Raw genomic sequence first — 23,151 nt, forward strand, 5'->3', positions numbered from 1 at the left:
ACTAGTTATCCAAACCTTCAGGATTTCATGCAGACTCAAAATACATCTTTAAGATATACCTATAAAGCTCTTCTGTGAGCTAGGAGAGCTCACAGGGTTGAATATTTATTGATTTACTAACTTCATCTTTTTGATCCAAATATACTTTAAGTGAAACTTCGTATTTAATGCACTAACTACAGCATAGCCATACTTTCTAAGGTATGTTAAAGGTATCTGACCCAGGAAAAAGCAAGCATTTAAAAACAGAAAGTATCATTGGCCTCAGCTATTTTCAGTGTGCCCCAATAGCAAGTCAGTGAAATGAAAAGGGAACTAGCATTTCTCCAAATGGTTTTACTTCCAACAGGAGAATGCCTATTTGCTAGAGAAAAAAACAATACAACAATAATGTTACAAGAGGCACTGATCCTGACTTTATTCACTTAAAGATACATCCAACATTAGTTATAGCTCACTTGAAATTCAAAATGCTTTTAAAAAACCAACCATAAATCCTCGATTTTTGCCTTACAGTGCTGTCAGGTTTTCAAATAGCAAGTAGATGACATCCCGGCAAGACTGTGTTCTGTATTAATATACATACAAAGATTGAAATTTGGTAGAAACACTTCAGTTTCTGGTATTTATGTTCAGCAAATGATGACGGTTTTCTCTGGGGAGGCTACTCTGCTTACCTGCAGGGATGGGTGCCCGGGTCCTGAGCTACTACACCATATCCTTGGCAATTCTAATGAAAACTGTCCCACTCAGGGTACCCAACAGGGACTTTTCTCCCTGGTTGCATCTTTGTACTTGGCAGCTGTAACAGAATCTCTACAGCACTAGAAGAAACTAGTTAGGACAGCACTGGGCATGTCCTCTAGTAGTGATAGTGGCTGCTAGCAAAGAGAAGTGCGCATCAGGAGCAAGAAGCATAATTTGTTAGTTTACAACTCAAACTACTTGGCAGTATCTTCTGTAAATTCAAGTTTTACATAAGACAGTGTGCTGCAGCCATCATAAAATGATGTTACTGATATTTAAGGTTTTTTGCTGCATTTAGTTATTCTTTTCAAAGTGAAGAGTGCAGGACTTAAACAGAAACATTTCTTCTCTTTTAGAAATTGCAAAATCGAGTACTATGACACTATGAAAGCTTACAGTACAGTTCAATTCTGTTAAAATTCAGCATCAATATGGTGTCTGAACTATTTCAGAGCTACATTCTGCCTGATAAAGCAGTTATCAACAAGTCCTGATGTCACTTTTTGTGCAAAATGCATCCCCTATAAATGTGACTATAAAAGCATGCACAGTTCTCTCAGGTTGGTGTATCACCCCTGTGGTTTTCTGTGACTGGTTTCTCTGTTCAATGACAGCCTAAACTAAAAATAAGCTTGTTATGTAAAAGCAAAATAACCTTTATCTTAAACTTTATTCTGGGTCTTGGACATAGTTTCAATTATATGATCTGCAGAACAACACACCAACTATTCCCATGAGCTGTTTAAAAGAGGAAACTGAAGGAAAAATCCAAATCATAGACACTCACTGTTATAGTATCTTTAATTTATCTTGTGTTTTACAGAACTCCGAATGGATTAAAAAGCACCTCCTCTCCCATCACGTTTCTTACAGTTGGTAAAATATATTCAATGAGCAAATGTATGTGAACAGCTTTGAGGATCTGCATCTTGCAAGGATTTCACAGACCAAAAGCCAAATTTCTTGTCATTTTTACAATCTTGTTTTAATACAATGGTAAATCCATTCCGATTGTAAACCTGTCCAGTCATATCTCCCCAGAACACTTCGCAAAATCCAGTGTTGATTAGCAGACTAGTTAGCTTTGGCACGGAGCTGTGCTCTCTTGCCTGTGACAGCCTGGAAACCAGTTTTGATGCTGGCGACAGAGCAGCGAGAGTGGCAGGTCTCACACTGCAAGAAATATAATCTGGTGTCCTTCTGTAGGATTGTGTCCGGTGACCGACACGTATGACAGGTGACATACTCCTCTGTAGAAAAGGAATTGAGTGGCAGTTAAAAGATCATGCATTGTCAGCAGACAAGTCACCACTTCTTCAGCCTTTAGTTTAACAGTTGCCTTAAAAGGCTGTTCAAGTGCATTTACTCAGAAGTGGCTTACTATGAAAATCACGGAGGCTGAGGCAACCTAAAAATTCCCTTTAGTTCCCAAGTTAATAAAGATTAGGTTTCAGATGGAACATTAAGTGCTGACACTGGTGCTTTAAAAACAACCACTAGTTAAGATTTCCCACTGGTGTTCCATAACTTCCTCTGCTGAAACAGCAACTCTGGGACAGAGAGAACATTAAAGAAGTACATTTTGTTACATATTACCTGTAGTACTTTGAACAGCAGTCTGTGACAGGCACAATGTATTTGTTAATTAGTGTGCACAACAAATTAAAATTAAACAGTTCAAGAACAAAAAATTAACATTAAAATTAACAATCACTGTTTTCCATAGTCTGCAATGCAAATAAATGAAAATCAGGAGCAAACAAGCAATTCCCAAATGTTCTTACTGTTTTCCTTGGTGTGTTTTAGTGCCAGGATAGAGTACAACCTGTGTGCTTATTAGAACCAGGATAGAACCACCTGTACTTGCATTATTCAATTATAAAGCTGCAACAAAGTTGTAGCTTCTTAACACAGAAACTCCACAGTATTCACACACACATGGGCCACTGGTCATCAAAAAGGCTCAGAGAAAATCAGTAATGGATAAAGGAGTTCTACTTACTGATATATCTTCTCAAGACATTTTCTATCTGTTTTTGCTGGAATCTCCCTTTGATTACAAGTTGGTTGTTACCATCTATTGAGCCACTAATTTGAAAGAAAAATCAATTACTTAATTTGCAGAAGATATCAAGCCATAAAAGAAGTCATGAAACAAGTGTAAACAACATGAAGCAAGATAATGATGCATTCTTCAAAGTAAAGTGTAAGCCAGAACTACATTGGGAAAAAACTGCAAAATTCTGAAGGCACTTAAAAGCCTACAGCAAGTTTTGCCCAAACATAACCCTCACTGAAGTAAAGGCAAACTCCAGCAGAGATCAGCTTCATAGTTAACCACATCAGAAGAGCTTTACAGAATTGGAAATTAATACCTGCTTAGAAGTGACCAAGACGACCCTCTAGTAAGGTTAATATGAATAGTAAGACCCTCTTCTAGCCATTTGGGTGTAGTAAGTTCAATTTTTTTTCACATTACGGTTTCTAAGTCATCTGGAGCTGAAGATATCTCAAAGCCCAATCAAACGGGCATTTGTTATACACGTGTTGCAATTAGACTCCTTGATTCTCTGTATTTACATATAACAACACTGTAGCCTACAAAAGAGCAATGACTAGACAACCAGAAAGTATACTACCACAGCATGAGATCTTCAATAAAGTTTCATGCTAAGACAGATGGATTTAACTGCTGCATTAGACAGAATAACTAGCAACAGGCCCCCAAGACCCACCATCAGGCAGTCAGGCATTCTCTCTTCCTTAGCTACCCGCCATTGGCCTCAGCTTGAAACAAGCCACAGAGACGTCCTCAGCAATTGTGACAAACAGCTCTGCCACCACAGCATCTTTGAGAAAGGTCCCAAAGAGGGAATTCAAAGCCTTATCCAGACTGTTCCCTGGGTATAGTTTGTCTCTGTACCTCTTCCCAAAGATGGTGTCTCTTCAATCACTCTGCACAGCATCTAAGTGCAGGGAACAAAAGCCTGAAGTACATATAGAAACCCAAGACAATGTGAACCATCCTGCCCTTGTTTCCGACATGCACAAACACATACACAGCCCAGTAGCCTTACCTTGTACCCAATTCTGCCAACAAAAATGCCAGGAGATGTTTTGGCTGACGATGTAATCTAAAAATAAAGTAAGAGTATGTTTAACCTTCCGCTTTCAGAGAAAACTGGTATTTACACAGGACTGGCAGGCTAAAATGACCTTAAATTATCAAATTTAAACAGAGGCAGTGTCAGAAGGCCTGCACCAAAGAGCATAGGCAGACAATGACTGAGAAAGCTGAACAGTCCACAATAAAAAAATAGCCACCACCACAACCCCACCCCCCATTATAGTAACTATTGAAAGTAAGTTTTCTATTTGAGATTTTTCCATTTTTACTCTCCAGTTCCCCTGCCATTCCTTGAAACAAGTACTACTAGCTATCCTTAAAAATTCACTTTAGTGTACTACCTAGCTCTTCAGTATGATTTTACCAGGACTATTTTCTGGTACACTTATGAAACAAACCCAGTATGGATTCCTGTAAGTACCCACCAAGAACAGAGCTGTCTTTGCAAGAAATAATTAAGACATAGAAAGCACTGCAGAAACCAGTGGCCAGGGGGAGGGTGGGGAAGGGGGAAATACTGATTTCCATAGCATTTACCAAGAGAAAAGTATTTGGAGCCAGCTCAAAGTATTTTCCGCACCCTCTTGCCCATGACTTGCAAATAAGTATCAGCTACACTTGACAGGAGGCAGTGAAATCACAAAAGGTTTAGTTTCAGTCCATGAGGCCCATGTAGCAAGTCTACCATTTTCATGATGTAAGTATAAAATAAGAAATTATCCAATAAACCACCTTCATAAGTATGTTCTCACAGAGAAATGCAGAAGCAATATGCAGTATGATTGAAATTACTGTGAGCTTACATCTGGTTTGCCATCCTCTGGCCAGGAAACATATACTCAACACAACAGCCAACAGCACAGAAAAGAGCATTTATCTGCTACTCCTGGGAGTAAAAAGGGAAACTTACAATTTGCAGATATCTGTGAAGTTGACAAAAGATGTTTTCTTGGTCCCTACTCTTACAACCTGCGGAGGCTTCATGACAAATTTCCGCTTTTCTCCAGCTACCATATCCGGGTTTTTTTCCCGCATGATGTTAAATACTCTATTGAGCAGCTGCCAAAAGAGGGATTCACATCAAGTTGAGTATCTTGTAGTTCTCAAATCAAGTATATCACTTCTAAAAAAACACCTGAAACAGTGTTCACAGTGAGTATTGGACTGTCTGCCCATTAGCATTTCCCCACATGCTTTTTTTAACACACGCTTCAAAATGTTCTGATAAATGCGAAACATAAAAGCCGTTTTCCCAAGCGCTTACTTCATATCTAGAGCCTATTAGCAGAGGTGTTTTAGCTATCACTAATATTGCCCTATACAAAAACAAACTGTGATATGAGCTTCTGACTACAAGTCGTTCAAGTTAGAAATAGGACATGAGCATAAGGCTCTGCTCTACTTTTGCACATCAATGTGGAAAAAGACTCTTGAACACTACCTCATCATATGTGTAGTCTCTTTCTGAGCCTGCCCATGCAGGTCCTGACTGAAGGCTAAAAGAAATTCCATCATCTTTTTTGCTATCTTCGTCCTCAAAAGCTGTAAAAGAAAGTTGGTATTCATTAACAAAAAAACAAAGGAGAAAAGAAACATTCTTTAACCTCCTGCTTACACCATTTCTAAAGGAGCAAACATCAAACAAGATTCCACTACGATGTGGACACAAGTCTTCTCTGTCTGCCTACTTCTGACACCAGCAGTTACAGAAAATTTGAAACAAAAAAGGCACTTTAACAGAACTTATTAATCTACAACATGGATTATGCTTCACTTTCAACATCACACTGAGCTAGATTACACCTTTACCTTCATCCTTCTCCATTATCTCATCTTCATCTGGAAACTTCACATTCTTCTTCTTCTTCTTTTTATTGCCCAGCATGATATCAAGGTCATCTTCAGGCTCTACTGCCTCTGGCGCATCTCCTTCAATTTTCAAGTCCTGCAAAGAAACAGTAACACTACAGTTCACAGTATTAAAACAAAAATTTCCATTGTACAGCATTAGAAATAATACTAGCAGCACACTGTATCAGATGAGTACTAATAATATTCATCACAATCCTGATACTACTGCACTACTACCATGAAGCAGGGCCAGAGTTTTACCTTCTGATCTAACTTTTGGCAGGTCAGCAACAAGGTCGTGCTATACTTACCTAGAGGCATCAGCTATTTTAGGGCACAAGAGAACAAAACACTCTACATGCCAGGCAGTAAGGTAAGGCACACCTGTGCTACTACCTGCAGCTAGTCCAACTTGCTATCACAATTCTGCACATGTACAGAACTCAGAGCAAGTATTTTGTTTGTCTGGAGCAGATCAGAGAGACATTTTCTTCCCCATAATGCAGAATCTAAAGAAGAGGTTTACGCATAACATTTTGCTGTCCTGTTGCTCTCTGGGCTTGCTAAGTACACTGACACATGGTACAAAAGCACAATCTGGAACAAAACTTGGGAAACAAAACTATTTCATACACCTTCTGGAACACAGAACAGTTGCTAATCACTTCTAAAGGAAACATCAGAGTAAAACCAGATTTTTTAGCAGATATATACCCTTTATTTAAAGGGCTGGCCTTTAAAGGACTATTCTGAGCATGCCTTCTAACATCCATTTATTTCTCTCACCCCAAAGACAATTAACCTTGATGCTAGTCAACACTTACTACAGAAGGCAGAATTACTTGCTCATTGTGCAGATCAGTTAGTTTTTTCACTCCCTGAAGGGGCAAATTGTTCAATAGAACATACTACATATGAAAGACATGGAGAAATCTAAGTGATGAACTGCACTAAGACACAATGACAGACTCAAAACAGCTCCTGCACTGCCAATCCTGAGAAAATGAAAGCAAGAAAGTTTTCAGCCATAGAGGAGATGGCCTAGTTATAGAAACAAACCTTTAAACCTTCTTCTGCTTCATCTATATCAAATATCTTTTTTGTTTTTTTCTTCTTTTTCTTTTGATTGAAGAAGTTTAAATCATCCAGGTCATCTGTTGCATCTAAAAACAGGATTGCCAAAAGAAGTGTAACTGCAGGAACAGTTTAGGCATTAAGGTTTTTAATTTACATCCAAATGTTCAAAACATTACAGTAAATGATAAGCAATGGTCTGTAGCCCTTACAAATATATCCTTCAGGTTTTAAAGAGGTCATTCCATCTACCCCAAATACCTCAATGCTATTTTACAGTTTCTGCATCTGCTAAGTGTATTTTCGTATTTTTTTGTGAAATGCTTAATCCTTCTTTCTGCTGTACAGGAGAAAGCAGTTACTTGACATTAGAGAAGCCTGAAAGAAAAGGAAACTGTAGGAGGAATGTACAGTTTCCCTGATCTACTGTAGGAGCCAATTTTACCAACAAACTGGATTTAAGTTAACAGCAATCCCTGAATCAGGTCATCTTAAGTGACACTGGCCTCAATTTAAAAAGCAAGGTTATATCCACAGTCACAAGCTTATTTTCTCAAAGATTCCAAAGAACACATTAGTTATCATACTTATAGTTATCCAAAACCCAGAAACCCTTTTAACCATATTTCTGTCACCCACACTATTGCTAAATTGTTCAAATGAAAACAACTGTAACTGGGGAATTACTGCAACAAACTGTGAGTGGAAGATTTAAAACTTCACGCTTACTTTAGGGATTCTCCAAATAGGCAGCAGGGTATTTATTACTCAAGCCTCCAAAAACTACAACCCCAGCATTATACACTGCGATGCCAAATTCTTGAACTGGGGCTCACAGTCTCAAAATACAGAAACACTACTTTTGAGAGTTTATCTGCATTGATTCACTTTACCTTTCTTCCTGCTGTCTTCTTCATCTGCTTCAACATCTTTGTCTTCTGTTGGCTCTGGTTCAACTTCTTTTGTTTCTGACTGCTGAGTCTCTTCCGCCTGTGTATCCCCTCCTTCCTCATCCAACATAAAGGGCTTCTTCTTTTTCTTCTTCTTCTTGCTCATAGTGGGATCAAAAATCATCTGTAAAAGTCAAAGAGTTCCTTAGCAGCATAATAATCACCTACCACTAAATATTTATTACACCCTTAAGTTTCTCTCATTCCTTCAGTTGCCCAAACTGTTTCTTGGTTTCAGTCCCCAGCAGGGACTTTTCTAGAGCTGTAACAACGTAATACAAGTTAGTTGACTCAAACCAGTGATTAGAGACTGCTTTAGGAACATTGCAGGCCCATCCCAAGGTATGACTGATGTGAAGAATTAACAAGGCCACTTGACAAAGTAGAGCTTCTGCTACTTCTCCTAGAATAGTCCAAGTTTCCTGCCATTTACTCACTAGTTCAGGTGAAAACATTGAAGTCTTTGACAGACCAGTTACCAACTACTTCTACATTTTACTACCACTATGGACTAGAGTTTTAAAGACTGTGCCAAGCAATCACTGAACCCCTCAGCATTAGGAAAAACTTCAAGCACATCTATACCCCTAGAGCCTGAAAAACCCAGAAGGGGCTGATGATACAGCAAGACCTGTATTGGCTCTCAGTGCTATGGAAGTAGCAACGGTCTTGTAATTTTCCCCCACAGGTGGGAAACAATCTCAGGTCAAGTGATTAAAGCTCTTAATGAGTTCTGTAGCCAGTGAAGCAGCTTCACTCAGCTAGGCTGACCGTGAAGAAGACACTAACCCCAAGACTCACTTTGAACCTATTCATCACCTGCAGACCTGGATATTTAACACATGAGCAATTCAGTTTTCCAACACAGGAACTTTTTGTACGTTTTTTTTTCCACTTAAGATGGGAGTCTGACATCATAGCCATTGGTCAGCTTTGTTACATACATCTGGCCATATTTTTACACCACTGTATATATTTAACACATTAAACCATTTTAGAGACTTTAATGAGACTCTTTCTCCAGTTTTGCTTATTAAGTAATTGAAGAGTGTTCTCAGAGACAGTTAAAATTCAGCATCACAAATACCCTCACTCCTCAAAATACCACCACTTCATCAGAGGAGCAGCTTTCCAACTTCTTGGTCTGTTGCAGCCTGACAGTCCAGCAGTTTCCCTCCCCACACAAACAATCTTTTCCTCACACTTGTCATTCTCCTATATACGGTATTCTAGTGATATTCTTCCAATTTTCTGAAACTTATATGTTTCATAAAGGCTCTGTTCAAGGAAGTAAACTGCACCTATGAGTGTATGAAGCACAGCATCATGGGACACTGACGCTTGAGGCATTCGAACTGCTGAGTGTGTTTTAGTGGAACACACAGTGCTAAAATGATTTTCAAAGCAGTTCTGCCAGAGGGTTCCCTCTGCTGCTCAGACATATCACACATGAATCATGTTCTTGTAATGCACAGTGATCAAAGAATATGCACAACCAGTTATACTGTCTGCTGCCTTCCTCTTGTAACCTCCACAGTCTGCTGAAACAGAAGGAAAGCTGTCTGCACCAGCAAGAGTACACAGCCTTGGGAGCAAGAACATGAGCACCACTTTCAAGATCATGACTCATTTCAAGGAAGCTTTGCAAGACTATGAAGAGTTTCATGTTTGCTTAGCCACATGAGAACATGTAAGATTATGTTTGGATCTTAATTTCTAAGAAAGAATCAGCCCACCAGTAACAAATCACTCTTCTCTGGGAAGAGAAAAACATCTTTCATTCTGAACCACCGTAAAGCATATCTTGTGTCTACGAGAGGCACTGTGTCTTCAGTAGTACCACACCTGAAATAACCTGAAGTTAACACACAAGGACAACTTCTGGATGCAGGAGATAGTTATAATGTTGAAAAAACAACGTAGCTGGCCTTGAAAAGTGCACTGCTCTGAAGGTCCACTCCATCCAGTCAGGTTAAGCCAAGCTTCTGCAAACTTAAGACCTAGTCATCACATGCTAACTGCTCTCAGAAAACTAATTTAGGAGTTCCACAACCTGAGAAGGAGGCCTGTGTTCATCAAGGCCTTCAATGAAAAAGCAGGGGTCTTGGGTCACACACACTTTAATAAATCATGATATAAACTAACCAGCCTGATAACCAACTAGCCTGTCATATGCCTTCCTGACATACACACGTCAGAAGTTTCTTTATTCCTAATGTCTGTGCAGTATGTTTGATGAGTCGAAGCACTATGATACCATTTAAGCACTGAAAAACTGTAGAAAGTTGCAGGCCCTTTGCTGAAAAGCCTGTAGCTCCCAACCCAAACACACCAAACCCATGCTTTTCCTGGGTAGACACAGCTACAAATTTCATTCTTGTTTCTGCCCTCAAAGCTAAATTCCTATACAGGGTCATCTGTAGACCACATAATTCCTTCTCATAGAAAGCTCTCTATATGCCTACTCCTTATTCCAAATGTCTACAGAGTCAAAATCCCAACTTAGAATCATAGAATAGCTAGGGTCGGAAAGGACCTTAAGATCATCCAGTTCCAACCCCCCTGCCATGGGCAGAGACACCTCACAATAAATCCCATTTCATCAGTCTGAACAAACATGCATGTCTACAGGCGTGTCTACAAAGCAGATAGCAACTCTGCCCTGATCAAGTTAGTTCAGGTATCCTTACACTATGCTGAGCTGATGTCTACAATGGAGCACAAAGTTATTAAGACCAATTAAGACTCAAACCCTCTGGCTGCTCAAAACAGCATTATTTGCTATTATTTCCTGAAGCTTCACAAAACTACAGGGCAAGAACTTCTAGAGATCTATAGGATTTTTAGCAAACCAAACAGGGCCTGTATTGCTTCTTCCGTGCCACACCTGGACAGTAGAGGTTTCTACCAGGGATTCTTGTACACACCTCTGAAAATTTTAAGCTACAGTCCAGTGCAACAAAAAAAGGTTTTGAAACATCTATACCAGTTCAAGGTGCAAGTCCGTCTTCATGTGTCTTCACCCTCCTCAACTTTATAGGTCAGTTGGCTTTAAAGCTGCACCAACTTAATGTCAGTAACAAACTATTTGGTTCTTAAGACCCCGAGATACAGAAGTTCCAGAAGGCCTATGCACTTACACATATATTAGCCAGAAGAACTAAGAGCAACACTTCAACTATGATATCTGTTACCAATTTTACTCTGTCAGACTGCTACATAAGCAATCCAGAGATGTAATTTTACTAACAGTGTTCAAGGCCAGGTTGGATGGGGCTCTGAGGAACCTGGTCTAGTGGAAGGTGTCCCTGCCCATGGCAGAAGGCTGGCACTGGATGAGCTTTAAGGTCCCTTCCAACCACAACCTTCCTGTGATTCTATACTAGGTATTCCTGATGATACCTCAATGTCAGAACAAATGCATTATGCAAGAAAAATAATTTTCCTGACAAAGTAAATCCAAACCAGAAACTAGATGAACTTCTTCATGGACCTGAGACAGAAAGCATCTGATGCAAGGATTCCTGGGTTTTAATTTCCAGAACCAGAGTGCAACCTAGGAATTAGAACAGCAGTTCCAAGGACATAATTAAGCATAAAAATGCTGTACATTCATTCTAGATGCTAAAGCAGCTGAATAAGTCAGTCCCAGCTACCATTAAGTAATTATTACACTAGTTCTCCTTTATTATGTAGGACATACCATGACTTGCCTGTGTCCAAGGCTAGAGCGATCACTTTGCTCAGAAGGGAACAAAACACACAGGTATTTTGAACAACACCAGAAAGAAGATACAAGAACAACAATAGCCATCTCAATCCAGTTTCCCACACACTATACAGTCACCCAGCCAGGGTGTTTATAATCTCATACATGAAAAGCTTTCCCCTTCTCCATAAGGGCAATAGAAATGAGGTTAGTAAACGTGCCAACACCTACAACACTTGAAAGACTTCTCAGACTGATGTATTTACTTCCCTGGAAGTGTGCCTGAGCAAACACCATCAGATGCGGAAAACCTGAAGTTACCGTCTGTTAAAAAGGAGATGTTTAGCTCTCAGGGTTAAAACACAAGATATTAAAACTTCAAATAGTCACAAGTAAGCTGACTAAATGCCATGTATCGCTAGAAGAGCGCGAAACACACTGAAAAAGGAGTGGCGGGGACCCTGCCTTCCTCCCCGGCCTCGCCCCGCAGAGGCGGCCTCCAGCAGAACTCGGGGACCTCCCGGCGGGCTCGGGGCCTCCGCACAAACCGCGGAGAAAGGCCACACCCGCGGCCAGGGGGAACCCGCAGCGAGCTGAGGCCGGGAGAACCCGGGGAAGGCGCCAGCCCCGCACCCGTCCGATCCTCAGCCCCCTCTGCTGGGGGCCGGCGCCTCCCAGTGGGGCTGCGGGACCCGCACACCGCCGCCCTCCCGAGCTCCGGGGAGCCGGCTCTGCACCAGGGGCGGGGGCCGCGCTCGCTGCCGGCTGCAGGCCTCAGGCCCGGTCGCCCACATGGCGGCGGCCCCGGACGCTGCGCAGGCCTCAGGCCTGGCTCCCCCGACTGCGGCGGTGGCTGCCGGGTCTCACCTCGTCGCCCGACATGGCTGCGGCCTGGCGCTGAGCGGGGCACAAGGAACAGGCGGAGCAGGGCACCGGACACCCGGAGATCAGCCGTTACCCGCGACCGCCGCGCTCGCCTCTTGCATCAGCGCTCCCCTCCCCCGCCGCCCGCGCCTGCGCGCCCGCCGCGGCGCCTCGCGGGAGTTGTCGTTCCCGGGCTGCGCCTGCGCCGCTGCCGGCTGCGGGAGGCGGGTGCTGAGGCCCGGCTCTGCCCGGGCCGTCGGGGCTGTCAGCTCAGCGCACCGCAGCTGGCCCGGCGGCAGGGTCCGGGGGTAGTCGGGCAGCGGTGGATGCTGGTGTGAGGCGGGGAGCAGCGGCGGCAGGGCCCTCAAGAAGTAGTGTGCTCTGAAGGAGCCCTTGCTGCTCACAGGGCCCCTCTTCCTGTGGTTTCTCGGGCCCAGGAAGCGCATTTTTCCCAGCTTTATGGCATACAAAAGCATGAAGGGAAAAGGAGGAACGAGAGAATGACTGAACAGAGGCAAGGGGGAGAATTGAGTGGTGGCTCTGATCCGAGCAGGGGGGAAATGCAGTACTGCTGTTTCCGTCATTAAAATAGCAGACCTACCTTGCTTCCTCAGAATTACAGGCTCCTTGGTGGAAGAAAGGACTTGAGGAGAGCGCCTGGTCCAACCTGCTTGCTCAGGAGCTGTAGCCAGAACAGGTTGCTCAGGACCTTGTCCTGCTGGGTTTTGGGTAACTCCAAGGATGGGGACACCACAACCTGTTCTACCATCTACATGAAGAAAATGGAGTTTCTATAAGGGGAATTTCCTATACTTCCACCTTGCCTGCTGCCCCTTGTCCTGTCATCCAGAAGAGTCTATCTCTTGTCTACTTTATTTCCCTCTGTGCACATTGATTAGATCCCCTCAGAGCCTTCTCTTTTATAGGTTTAACAGTCCAGGCTCTCAGCTTCTCATACATCACATGCTTTAATCCCTTTAGTCTTTCCTCATTCAATTTCCATAGTGCTAGCTAATACAAGAACATGACACTAATATACCACAGAATGACTTACGACAAAGTGTGTGTTAAAATTATGCCTCCCAAACAACTCTGATATCAAAAGGTCATCCATTTCATGCAAGAAAGTGTTAAAGCAGGGACATCCACCCAAATATTGTTAGGGGGTGTTCTACATTTTAATAGTTCCTGAACATTTGCATTCTTGGAGTTCTGTAACTTCCTATTGTGTGGTGTAAACTTGTACTATTCTTTTTACTAGTGGGAGATTTTACACACTATATAATTTAACTGTTTTTAGTCAGCTACAAGAAAAGAATGCCCATCTCGTCTGTCCTTGGTCTTTCTTTCACCCACCTTTTGTGCTTGCCTCAGCTGAAAATGAGGACACCCAGCATATTGTACACAAAGCCTTCAGTTTAGAGACATAATAGCACCCAGACAGGATCAGTTCTAGCTTTTCCTGGTATGACTACAATGCTTTTCTATTAAACCTCTGAAACACAAGTACAAAATATTACCTTTCTTGCTTACTTCAATACCAGCACATTCCCCTGGGGTTTTGCAGCATTTGTGTCTTTATTACTTGTATTATGTTGCAGAGATACCATAGATTGTCAGGTACTGCAGGCAGCTGTTATTCAATGCTGTTGATAAGTTGAGCAGACATGTTTGGTGTTGCTGTAACACTGAAGATGGTCTCCCACCAAATTCTTATTTTCTTCGCTGCAAGTGTTTGCTTCAGCATCCCTGTCGTATGAGACTGTTAATGCTGAAACAGTTCATTAGCATGAAGCTCATGGATTGGCAATGACCATACCTGCACTGACCTAACCACAGCCTGACACCCACCTCACCTCCAAAAGCTCACCCAGACCAGCCTCCTGTCCTGAAACAGGATAACCATATTTTTATATCACCCCAATTTCATTTGTCTAAGCTGGTCTTAAAACCCACCATGGACAGAGTTTCTCTTTGCAGCCTGTTCAGGTGCGGACAAAAACATGTCTTCATCTTCCTTGCTGTGATTTAATCCAATGCCTGTTGTACTGTCTGCTGAGGATGCAAAAGTTCACTGTTCTGTGTGTGACAACCCACAGACCTTTGGAATATCTGTGTGCCCATTCTTGTCTTGCCCCCACAGTCTTCTTTTTCAGAAGATGTAAATCCAACCCCTCCAACCTTTTTCACAAGAAGATAATTTTTTGTTCATTTCTCATTTTCATTGTTGTCTTCTGCGCCTCACTGACTTATGTACTTAAGCACAGTGCCCAATACTAGCCATAATACTTTCATTGGATACCTTGGTGGTACCAAATAGAGGAGCATAATTCCCCCAGTATCTCATCCATAATGTATCTGTTTATACATTCTAGAATAAACTTCACCATTTTGTCAGTAATAGTTGGGGACCAAGTATTGGTGATAAATGCCCTGAGATACCTGGTAATGACAAACCCCAGTATTTCCTCCTTTTGTGCTGCGTAATGTATAATACATAACATATAATGTTGTGCACATACATAATACACAATATTTGGAAAATACAAAAGGAAGAGCTGATGGGAGCTGCTGGAAGTGCTGTCCTGGAGTTATGACCTGATCTTCAGATAGAAACCAAAACACTATCTTTGAAGCTCCTGGCTGCAGACACTGCAACATCAAAGGCATGCCTGGGAATCAAGTTCTATTAATTTTAACCCCTCCACTGCTCACATTCAAGATGCAGAACTTCACGGTTCTGTTTTCTTCTTTGCTTTCCTTGTGAATTAAATAAGTTCCAGAAATTTAAGAGTGCTGCTGCATTACTTGTTTATTATTAGTTGTTACCAACTGCAACATTTGGCCAAGAACAGCTGGAACTAGTGCCTTTGATCTGCTACTTGGGTAAAAAGTCCCACATGAGTTTTTTGTTAGGAAGGCACAATCTAGGTTAAAGGATTTGCAGAAACACACAGTGTCATGACATATTAAAAAAGAGGCATATGATGCAGTAGAATTTTAACTTTACTAACTAAAATTCAGATACTTAAAGCTCATAAATTGGGTGCACTGGAATTGTATGCAGTTCTCCAAGTTGGAATCTGAAAGTGATGAGCAATCACAGCCTGGCATGAATAGACTTCAGCTGACACCCTGAACTGAGGGATGGCACAGTGAAAATCCCAGTCATGTGAAATACACTTGTGGGGGCTGTGGAGATGTCTTCCCCCTGAGTATTACCCACCCCTCCAGAAAAAGACCTTGCGAGTTTACTTCTCTGTGTTCTGAGCCCTGCTGTAGAGCTCCCTGTGGTGCTGAAGCCATACTTTCACACTGTGTCAGAAACTGAAAACATTGACATCTATTTTAAGCAGCTATTGCACACATAAACTATGACTAAAGCATGAGCATCACACATGGCTGTTTTCATCTGAGCTATGTTTGTGTGATTTCCTGAGGAGCAAAAGGAAGAATTTCATTCTGGCTGCTGTCAGGTGGTGGCCAAACATCTCTTTTTTTACAGAGGGGAGTTCTCTCTTCCATGGTGTTGGTGTGAGTCTGGGCACAATTTAAGCCTTATGTGAGCATTGAGTTTTAAAGCTGATTTTGCTTTACATTTTGTGTAAGACAGTTTTTACTAAGTCTATGCATAGCACTGAATTCTGTTCTCAGCAAGTAATTTCATGTTAGAATGTCTAGTCTAAAGATTGTTGTAGAATAAGTGAAATAAGCTGGGCTTAAACTCACTGACACAGGTTTAACCACTGCCCTTTTCTTGAGATAACCATAAGATAGAATTGTGGCCCTATGTCCACCCAAAAAAAATGAAACAGCAAGAAGAATCAATGGAAATCTTGAGCAAAAAAGTCTGTGCTTTTAGGGAAGCCTGAAAAATGGATGATGTAGGCTTGGTTTGGAGAAGTAGCTGTATGGAAAAGGATACCTTTCTAGTAAAGGAGCCCAGACAAACAGGACCCCTGTGAGAAGGCATCAGACAGAGGAAGCTCTCAGGACTTGATCGCAGCCTGGGGGTGAGGACAGAGAAGGATCTGCAGCACAGCCAAAAGCCAAGCTGACAGGGATGGGGGTGATAAGAGTTCTGGAGAAGGAATAGTCAAAAGGGGTGTCCTGGTTTGAGCAGCAGCAGTCATTTTTCTCCTTCTTGGTAGCTGGTGCAGTGCTGTGTTTTGACTTTCGGGCTGGGAACGGTTGCTGATAGCAAGTATGTTTTGAGTTACTGCTTGGGTGTTTGGTTTGTCCAAGGCCTTTTTTCTGAGCTCATGCTCTGCCAGGGAGGAGGGGAGGCTGGGAGGAAGGAGATACAAGACACCTGACCCAGGCTAGCCAAAGAGGTATTCCATACCATAGCACGTCATGCCCAGGATGTAACCGAGAGTTACCCGGAAGGGCTGGGGCTCTGGGGGGATGGAGGAGGTATCGGTTGGTGCTTGGTCAGGCAGGGTGGAGTGAGTTATGGGTCGGTGGCTGGTGAGGTGTTGTATTCTCTTCACTTATTATTGGCTTTATCATTATTATTTGTAGTAGTAGTGGCAGTAGTGATTTGTGTTATACCTTAGCTATTAAACTGTGCTAATCTCAACCCATGGGGGCTACATTCTTTGGATTCTCCTTCCTAACTCTCCGGGAGTTGGGGGAGCAAGGGGGGGAGTGAGTGAACGAGCTGTGTGGGATTGGTTTTAAACCACAACAAGGGGAAGGGAGGATTTCAAACCCTCCCTGTGGCCTTGCCCTACATTTCTTTTTGAATAGGCAAATTTGCATTTTAGTCAGGCCATTCATACAGTGGTGAAAGTTCTTCCCAAGGGGATATAGCCCTTGGTCAACATGCCTACTTTTGGGGTTTCTGCCAGCCCGCACTCTAGCATCATTCAGGTTGAGTGCAAGTTTTCTTCTTTCTGTCTTTCATCATGCTTTTATCTACCCAGCATGTGAATTCCTCAGTCACTTCAAAACCAGTCTCCAAATCCATCTTTACTCCTCTTTGTCACAGGAAAACATAGCAGTGCTTAGGCTGCTGATATGATAGATTCACTGATATTTTCTTCCTCATCTCTCTGCTGTTTCTTGTGCTTTTTCCTAATTTCTGTTATTAAATAATAAAATAGGTTCAACACTTGCTTTCTTTTGAGGCAAAGTGTTCAACAGTGTTTGGAGAGAAAACATTTAAAATCACTTCCAGAGGACTGTTAGATCACTTATGAGGAAGTGGAATGTGCCATAATTAGCCATCTTAAAATCCATTTTCCACTCCAAAAATGATCCTGTATTGTTGCAAACTGGAGTAAATAGTAGAACCACTCTCAAACAACCTAAAACAATTAAGGGAATGTTACGTTGCACTGCGGTTTGTGTGGAAACACACACAAAAGCAGAGCTTTGAGCCTCTTGGCAAAATTTTAAGCAGTAGGTTTAAATTAGGTAGTCACTTTTAGGCTGCTTGAGAAAGACACAAGCAGCATAAAAAAGGGTGAAAGCTATAGTTTAAAGCTGAACTTCATGGTAACTGACAGTCTGAGCAAAACAATAAGCCAAAGGCTGAAGTCTTAAAAGGGAAAACTGCATGCAGTTCTGTTATAGGAATATACCATGTCTGCTCTCTGGAATCCAGGAGAGAGTCAAGCTCTGGTCCTCCTTCCAGTCCATCTTTGCCTTGCTTTTCCCTTTCAAAACCTTTTAGTCTTTATTTCCTTTTGTTTTCTTTACACAAAGCATTTCTGTCCAAATGCTTTCTTGGGATGGGAGAAATCCGTATTTTCTCATGACCAGAGATTATTTTCCAAACCCTGCCACTATACAGTTATATAAAAAATTATCTTTTCCTGAAAGTCACACTCCCATGGCCAGTAGATGTATTTACTCCATGTGGAGCAATCACATCACCGTTGTCTTCTAGTAATGTCATGTGGCTTTTCTCCCAACTATAGTCCTAAAGAGACTTGATCCTGAGGACTGTAGTGCTTAAGGGCTTATTGAAAGTGGTTTACTACCAAAAAAGTGTTGTTCTTAACTAGGGTGTAACCCTGGCAATCAGGACCTCAGTGATACGTCTGTTTAAGCTGCTGATAGGTTGTTTGCTACTTCTCTGTGGTAGTGTTCCCTGGGATGATGGCTATCAACTGTCTCTATAGGGAGGAATAATAGAGACTGAGGTGATCATCACTTCCACTTGGACCATTTTCTTCCTGGACTGAGTTGTTCACTGAACCTTTTCCAGTATTCAACCCCAGATCATCTGTGAGTCAAGAAACAAGAGATTGCTTTCTTCCCTCCATTTCATGCCCTAAGGGATGGGAAATGCCCTCTGATATTGAAAGCCAGATGTCCAAAGTACATCATCCCTGTCGCTGCACTGTTCAGACAGTCTGCTCAGCTCTTTGTGTTGTCAGCTGAGAGAGGTCAAACAGTACAATGATTTCCAGGCAGAGATGGAGATGATATAACTAATTATAGATTAAATGATAGGTTGCATCAAGATTTACGATGAGACAGCAAGGTTGGTTGGCATGAAGTGATGAGAGTGTGTAGCTGGATTGAAGCTACATCTTTTGTCTCACAAAAAGGCATTTCATGTGGAGCTGCCCAAAGCACTATCATCCATCTGGCAGTCAGTCCCCACTGCAACCCTGAGCAGCAGCGCTGTGCCCGGCAAAGCACCTGCATGGAAGAGAAGGTTCTGCTGGGAAAGCCTGTGAAAGAGTACGTTCTGTCTGAGGAAAAGCCAGTTGCTCACCAGCATGACCCAGTGTCGGAATCTGCCCTTCGCCTGCACATTCTTCTCTCACCTCCCTCTATTTACCTCGTCGTCTCGTACCCTTGCATCCTGCATCCCTACAGATTGCGAGGAGGGAGACTCGCGCCCTGCCGTCGCCAGAGGGCGCGACGGGGATGGGCCGATGGCAGCTGCGGCCGCGCTCCCACCGTCATTCCCACGGGAAGAGCCAGAAAGCCTTGGAAAATAGCGAGACAACAGGAATTGCGGATCCAATGAAAGAGCTTCGGGGGAGCGGGGAGGCGGTGTTTGCTTTTCGTTGTTTTACCGAGATAAGCAAATGCACAATGAAACGTGGTCAGCCCCAACTAGTACACCCCATGGAAGACAGTGCTCAAAGTGCTTTGTAGGCGTCTGAAAAGTTCCAGGAGCCTCAGGCCTGTTTGGACAGTTTGCTTTTAGGGTAATATGAGGCAGGACATGTTGATGTCACGCAGGAGCCCCATTCCATTCCTCCTGCACCCTTTTTTGGGAGAGGGAATAAGCAGGGAGTATGGAAAAAGCAGGAGTATGGAAAAAATCCCATTTTTTTTCCAAAACACTGGAAGATGAGCCAGATCTCCCTTTAAATCTGCCAGAAAGAGCTAAATACAGAGATTTATGCTTGAAACCTTCTGCCCAATACTTGCAGAGGAAACTTTAAACACACCATTCACTATTTCAGATGGGGGGCTAAGGCAGGACTTACTTCTTCTAACTGCCCCCAACTCTGCTATTTTGAGCATGGTGTTTGTAAAGATTTTAGGTGCTTGCTAAACAAATCAGGTACTCTAATTCCACTGAAAACCATGGGTGCAGAGAGCCTAACTCTCTTGTGTCACAACTTAGAATCATAGAATCACAGATTGGTTTGGGTTGGAAGGGACCTTAAAGCTCATCCAGTTCCAGCTGCCTTCCATGGGCAGGGACACCTGCCACTAGAGCAGGTTGCTCTAAGCCCCATCCAGCCTGGCCTTCTGAACATTCTGCCTGAATAACTGTCCTTTGAAATTAAAAGCTTTATTCAGTGTGTGAGAAGTTCTCAGGTAGGAACTGTAGTCCTTGTATTGTAGCTTTTATAGTCAGATTTCTGCTTGCCTGATTTGGTAGCCATAATCTAGAGCCTGTCCAGGAGCTCCCTGGAAACCTAAAGCACATGCTGTTGCTGTTCCTCCTGTTGCTTTACATGACAGAAATCACAGACAAATCCATTTGGGAATGAAATAACATGCAGACAGAGGTTTTGCTAGATACTGTTTTCAATACAGATGGAAAATAGGAGAAGAAAGAGGGGAAACCCCTTTGGGCATCAAAAAAGCCATGAAACTGTGCACAGCCTGGACAAGCTCTAAATGATTGCAAGCAGGTGAAACAAGGCTTTGTCCTGAAAGCCAAGAGCATGGTTCATGTTCAGTCCTTCCTGTATACACAAGGACTTTGTGCCTTTGTACATGAGCAAAACTGCTTCAGTGCTACCTGTCTCCATCAGCATTTTTATCTCTTACAGAGATGCACAAACCACCTGCAAGATACCATTTGAAGAGGTGTCACTTTTTTCATTGAAGACTTCCCTACATTTGAGAGTCAATTGAGATAAAAGGCATTTAAAGCACTTGAGTAGAATGTCACTCAGGAAAAACTGTCAACACGTTTGATCAAGAATACCGCCATATGTACAAAAGATTTTAATAGCATCCTTTTCAACAAGGAGTAAGTGATAACCCAGTTGCCTGAAAACACTCCGTTCCATGTCTGCATTTCAAAAGCATGAAAGGTATGTCTAGAAACTATACAAGACCATAAGCAACCTTTTCCAGATCTGATGGAAATGCCACCTTCTCTCACAAGGTTTGATCAGGCAAATACAGGAAGTAAATGGATACACACAAGCATACAGCTTAGATTATTTTCTTATCATAGCCTCTTAACTGGAAGTAGACACATACCTCTTAGTGGTAATTTGCAATAGAGATCAACACAGGTTTTTAAACATTGGCACATCCAAATTTCATCTCAGTTCTGGAATCCAAAGTGCTGGAAAATAAAGATGAATCAATTAGATCTGTTTCTAAACTGACACATAGGCTCAGATCTGAATGCATGTAAACTTCAGCAGCAGTTTATCTTTCTGTTAGCCAGATTTATAAGTGATTGACTTAAACCCAATCAAAATAAATCTCTCATAAGGAAAAGGTGAATGCTAAGTGGGTTTAAAAACCCCATTTCAAGCAATCCACCATCTCACACAGGCCAAAGTGCAGTCTTGCCATTGTAACTGCACCAGCAATAGAAGTTTTGCAGGGACAAATGTACCGGTCAGACAAGATAACTGATTTCAGCATAAGCTGCACAAACAAAAGCATGAAGTAGGCTGTGGTAGGAAAATCAGAGGGATTAGTAAAAAATGCTATTGAGTCTTGTTTTAATTAACACATTATTGCACAAGCTAGGAAAGTTTTTCAAACACTGGAGCACTCAGCTGGGCTAAGTTACACTGTGCAACTCATCCACATTCCTAAAAGAATTTCTGTAGAGTTGTGGTTGTAAAATGGAGGCCCAGTGTCCTTCGTAGTTCTCTGATTCTTGGTACACAGGAAAAAGAAAGAAAAAAATGAAAAAAGAAAAAAGTGCTATTCTAAGCATACCGTAGCATTGCTTAAATATAAAGTTGTTGTTGCCTTCAGCATCCTGAAGGTCACTTGCTGGTCTTAACTGAAGGTTAATTCTTGTCAATCTGCCAATAAGGATCTGATTTTGATTCTGTGGATTATTTAGGTATCACAAAGTCCAAAGTAGTATTTAATTCCTTGATCTTATTTTCAAATGCGAATATAACAAAAACAAGCTGGAAATACCCTTCCTTCACAAGGTGAGAAAAACTGTTCAGTCAATAAAGATCAGCATATTTGGAAGGCTGACAGCATCACAGAGTCATAGAATGGTTGAGGCTGGAAAGGGTCACAGCGAGTCATCTTGTCCAACCTCCCTGCTCAAGCAGTGTCACCTAGAGCACATTGCTCACAACTGTGTCTAGACAGCTCTTGAGTATCTCCAGAGAAGAAGACTCCACAACCTGTCTGGGCATTCATTTAAGAGCAAATTCCTTAGCTTAATGCAAATCCACAGTGAGGATCAGAGCCACTCAGTAAATTGCAAAGGAGCTGATCTGGGTAATATGGGAATGGCTTCATTAGTCATACTATTTGATAGACTCAAGTGCTTTGGCAGTCACTGTCATGAATGATCAGAAAAAGACTTAAGACTCCCTGTGAGACTGTACATAGCAACATACCCTCTCAAACACAAAGAACATTGCTTTTTTGCCTTTAGAAACATGGAGCCAGAAGGAAACACTTGGGCTCTAAGGTACTGATGACATTGAGGCCATCTTGAAAGATCTTCAGATGCCTTGCAGAAGAAGCAGCACTTCACTTTCTGGGTTTCATATCCGCCATTACCTTGCTTCTCTGTACAACATGAAGAAAATGACCTCGGGCTGGACCTAATGGGACTCTCTGACCCTACTTTGATTTCCAGTCTCCCAATGCAGTGCATAAGCAGACCAGGAGCCTTGAAACCATACCACCATGATATGACCAAGGCAACAGTTCTGTCCCTCACAAATGTAGAGTCACAGCACTGGGGTTATGGGAAAGCAAATGGGCTCTGTTCTGCTGACATTTCATTTTGCCCCAGGCTATGAAAAGATACTAAGTGCCCTATTCCCATTAATTTCAGCACTGGAATATTGCTAACTCGGGTCTTTGCTTTTGCACTTTTCCCTTATCAACTCTTCTGTCCATAGGAGTAATGAATGTGTTGGAAGAAAGCCTGTTCCTAGGCATGTGTGTAGGTTGTGCTTATTGCTGCAGGACTTGCTGGTGCTCTACAGCTGCTGTAGCAGATATGCACAGTGGTCAGCCTTCACTGATGTTCTGGGTTCAGCAGTAGCAGTCATTTTTCTCCTTCTTGGTAGGTGGTGCAGCGCTGTGTTTTGACTTTCAGCCTGGAAACAGCACTGATAACACCAATGTTTTTAGTTGCTGCTCAGTCATGTTTACTCTGACCAAGGACTTTC

At 42.3% G+C, this 23,151-nt stretch overlaps 1 protein-coding gene across 2 annotated transcripts; it reads right to left on the bottom strand.

The window, feature by feature from the left end:
- Positions 1-393: 393 nt before the first annotated feature.
- On the bottom strand, positions 394-13,000 carry EIF2S2 (eukaryotic translation initiation factor 2 subunit beta). 2 transcript variants are annotated; one of them, XM_031047632.2, is made up of 9 exons: positions 12,924-13,000; positions 7,693-7,873; positions 6,785-6,888; positions 5,684-5,819; positions 5,316-5,416; positions 4,785-4,933; positions 3,825-3,881; positions 2,750-2,835; positions 394-1,997 (listed from the first exon to the last, which is right to left on the bottom strand). In XM_031047632.2, exons 2-9 carry the CDS (start codon positions 7,871-7,873, stop codon positions 1,822-1,824), a joined length of 990 nt encoding a protein of 329 aa, XP_030903492.1. In that variant the 5' UTR covers positions 12,924-13,000; the 3' UTR covers positions 394-1,821. The 2 variants fall into 2 exon arrangements, with proteins under 2 accessions (XP_030903492.1, XP_005147577.1); XM_005147520.3 differs by lacking the exon at positions 12,924-13,000 and adding an exon at positions 12,326-12,477.
- Between the last annotated feature and the right edge of the window lie 10,151 nt (positions 13,001-23,151).

This window comes from Melopsittacus undulatus, chromosome 10 (genome assembly GCF_012275295.1).
Source record: "Melopsittacus undulatus isolate bMelUnd1 chromosome 10, bMelUnd1.mat.Z, whole genome shotgun sequence".
Lineage (NCBI taxonomy): Eukaryota > Metazoa > Chordata > Aves > Psittaciformes > Psittaculidae > Melopsittacus > Melopsittacus undulatus.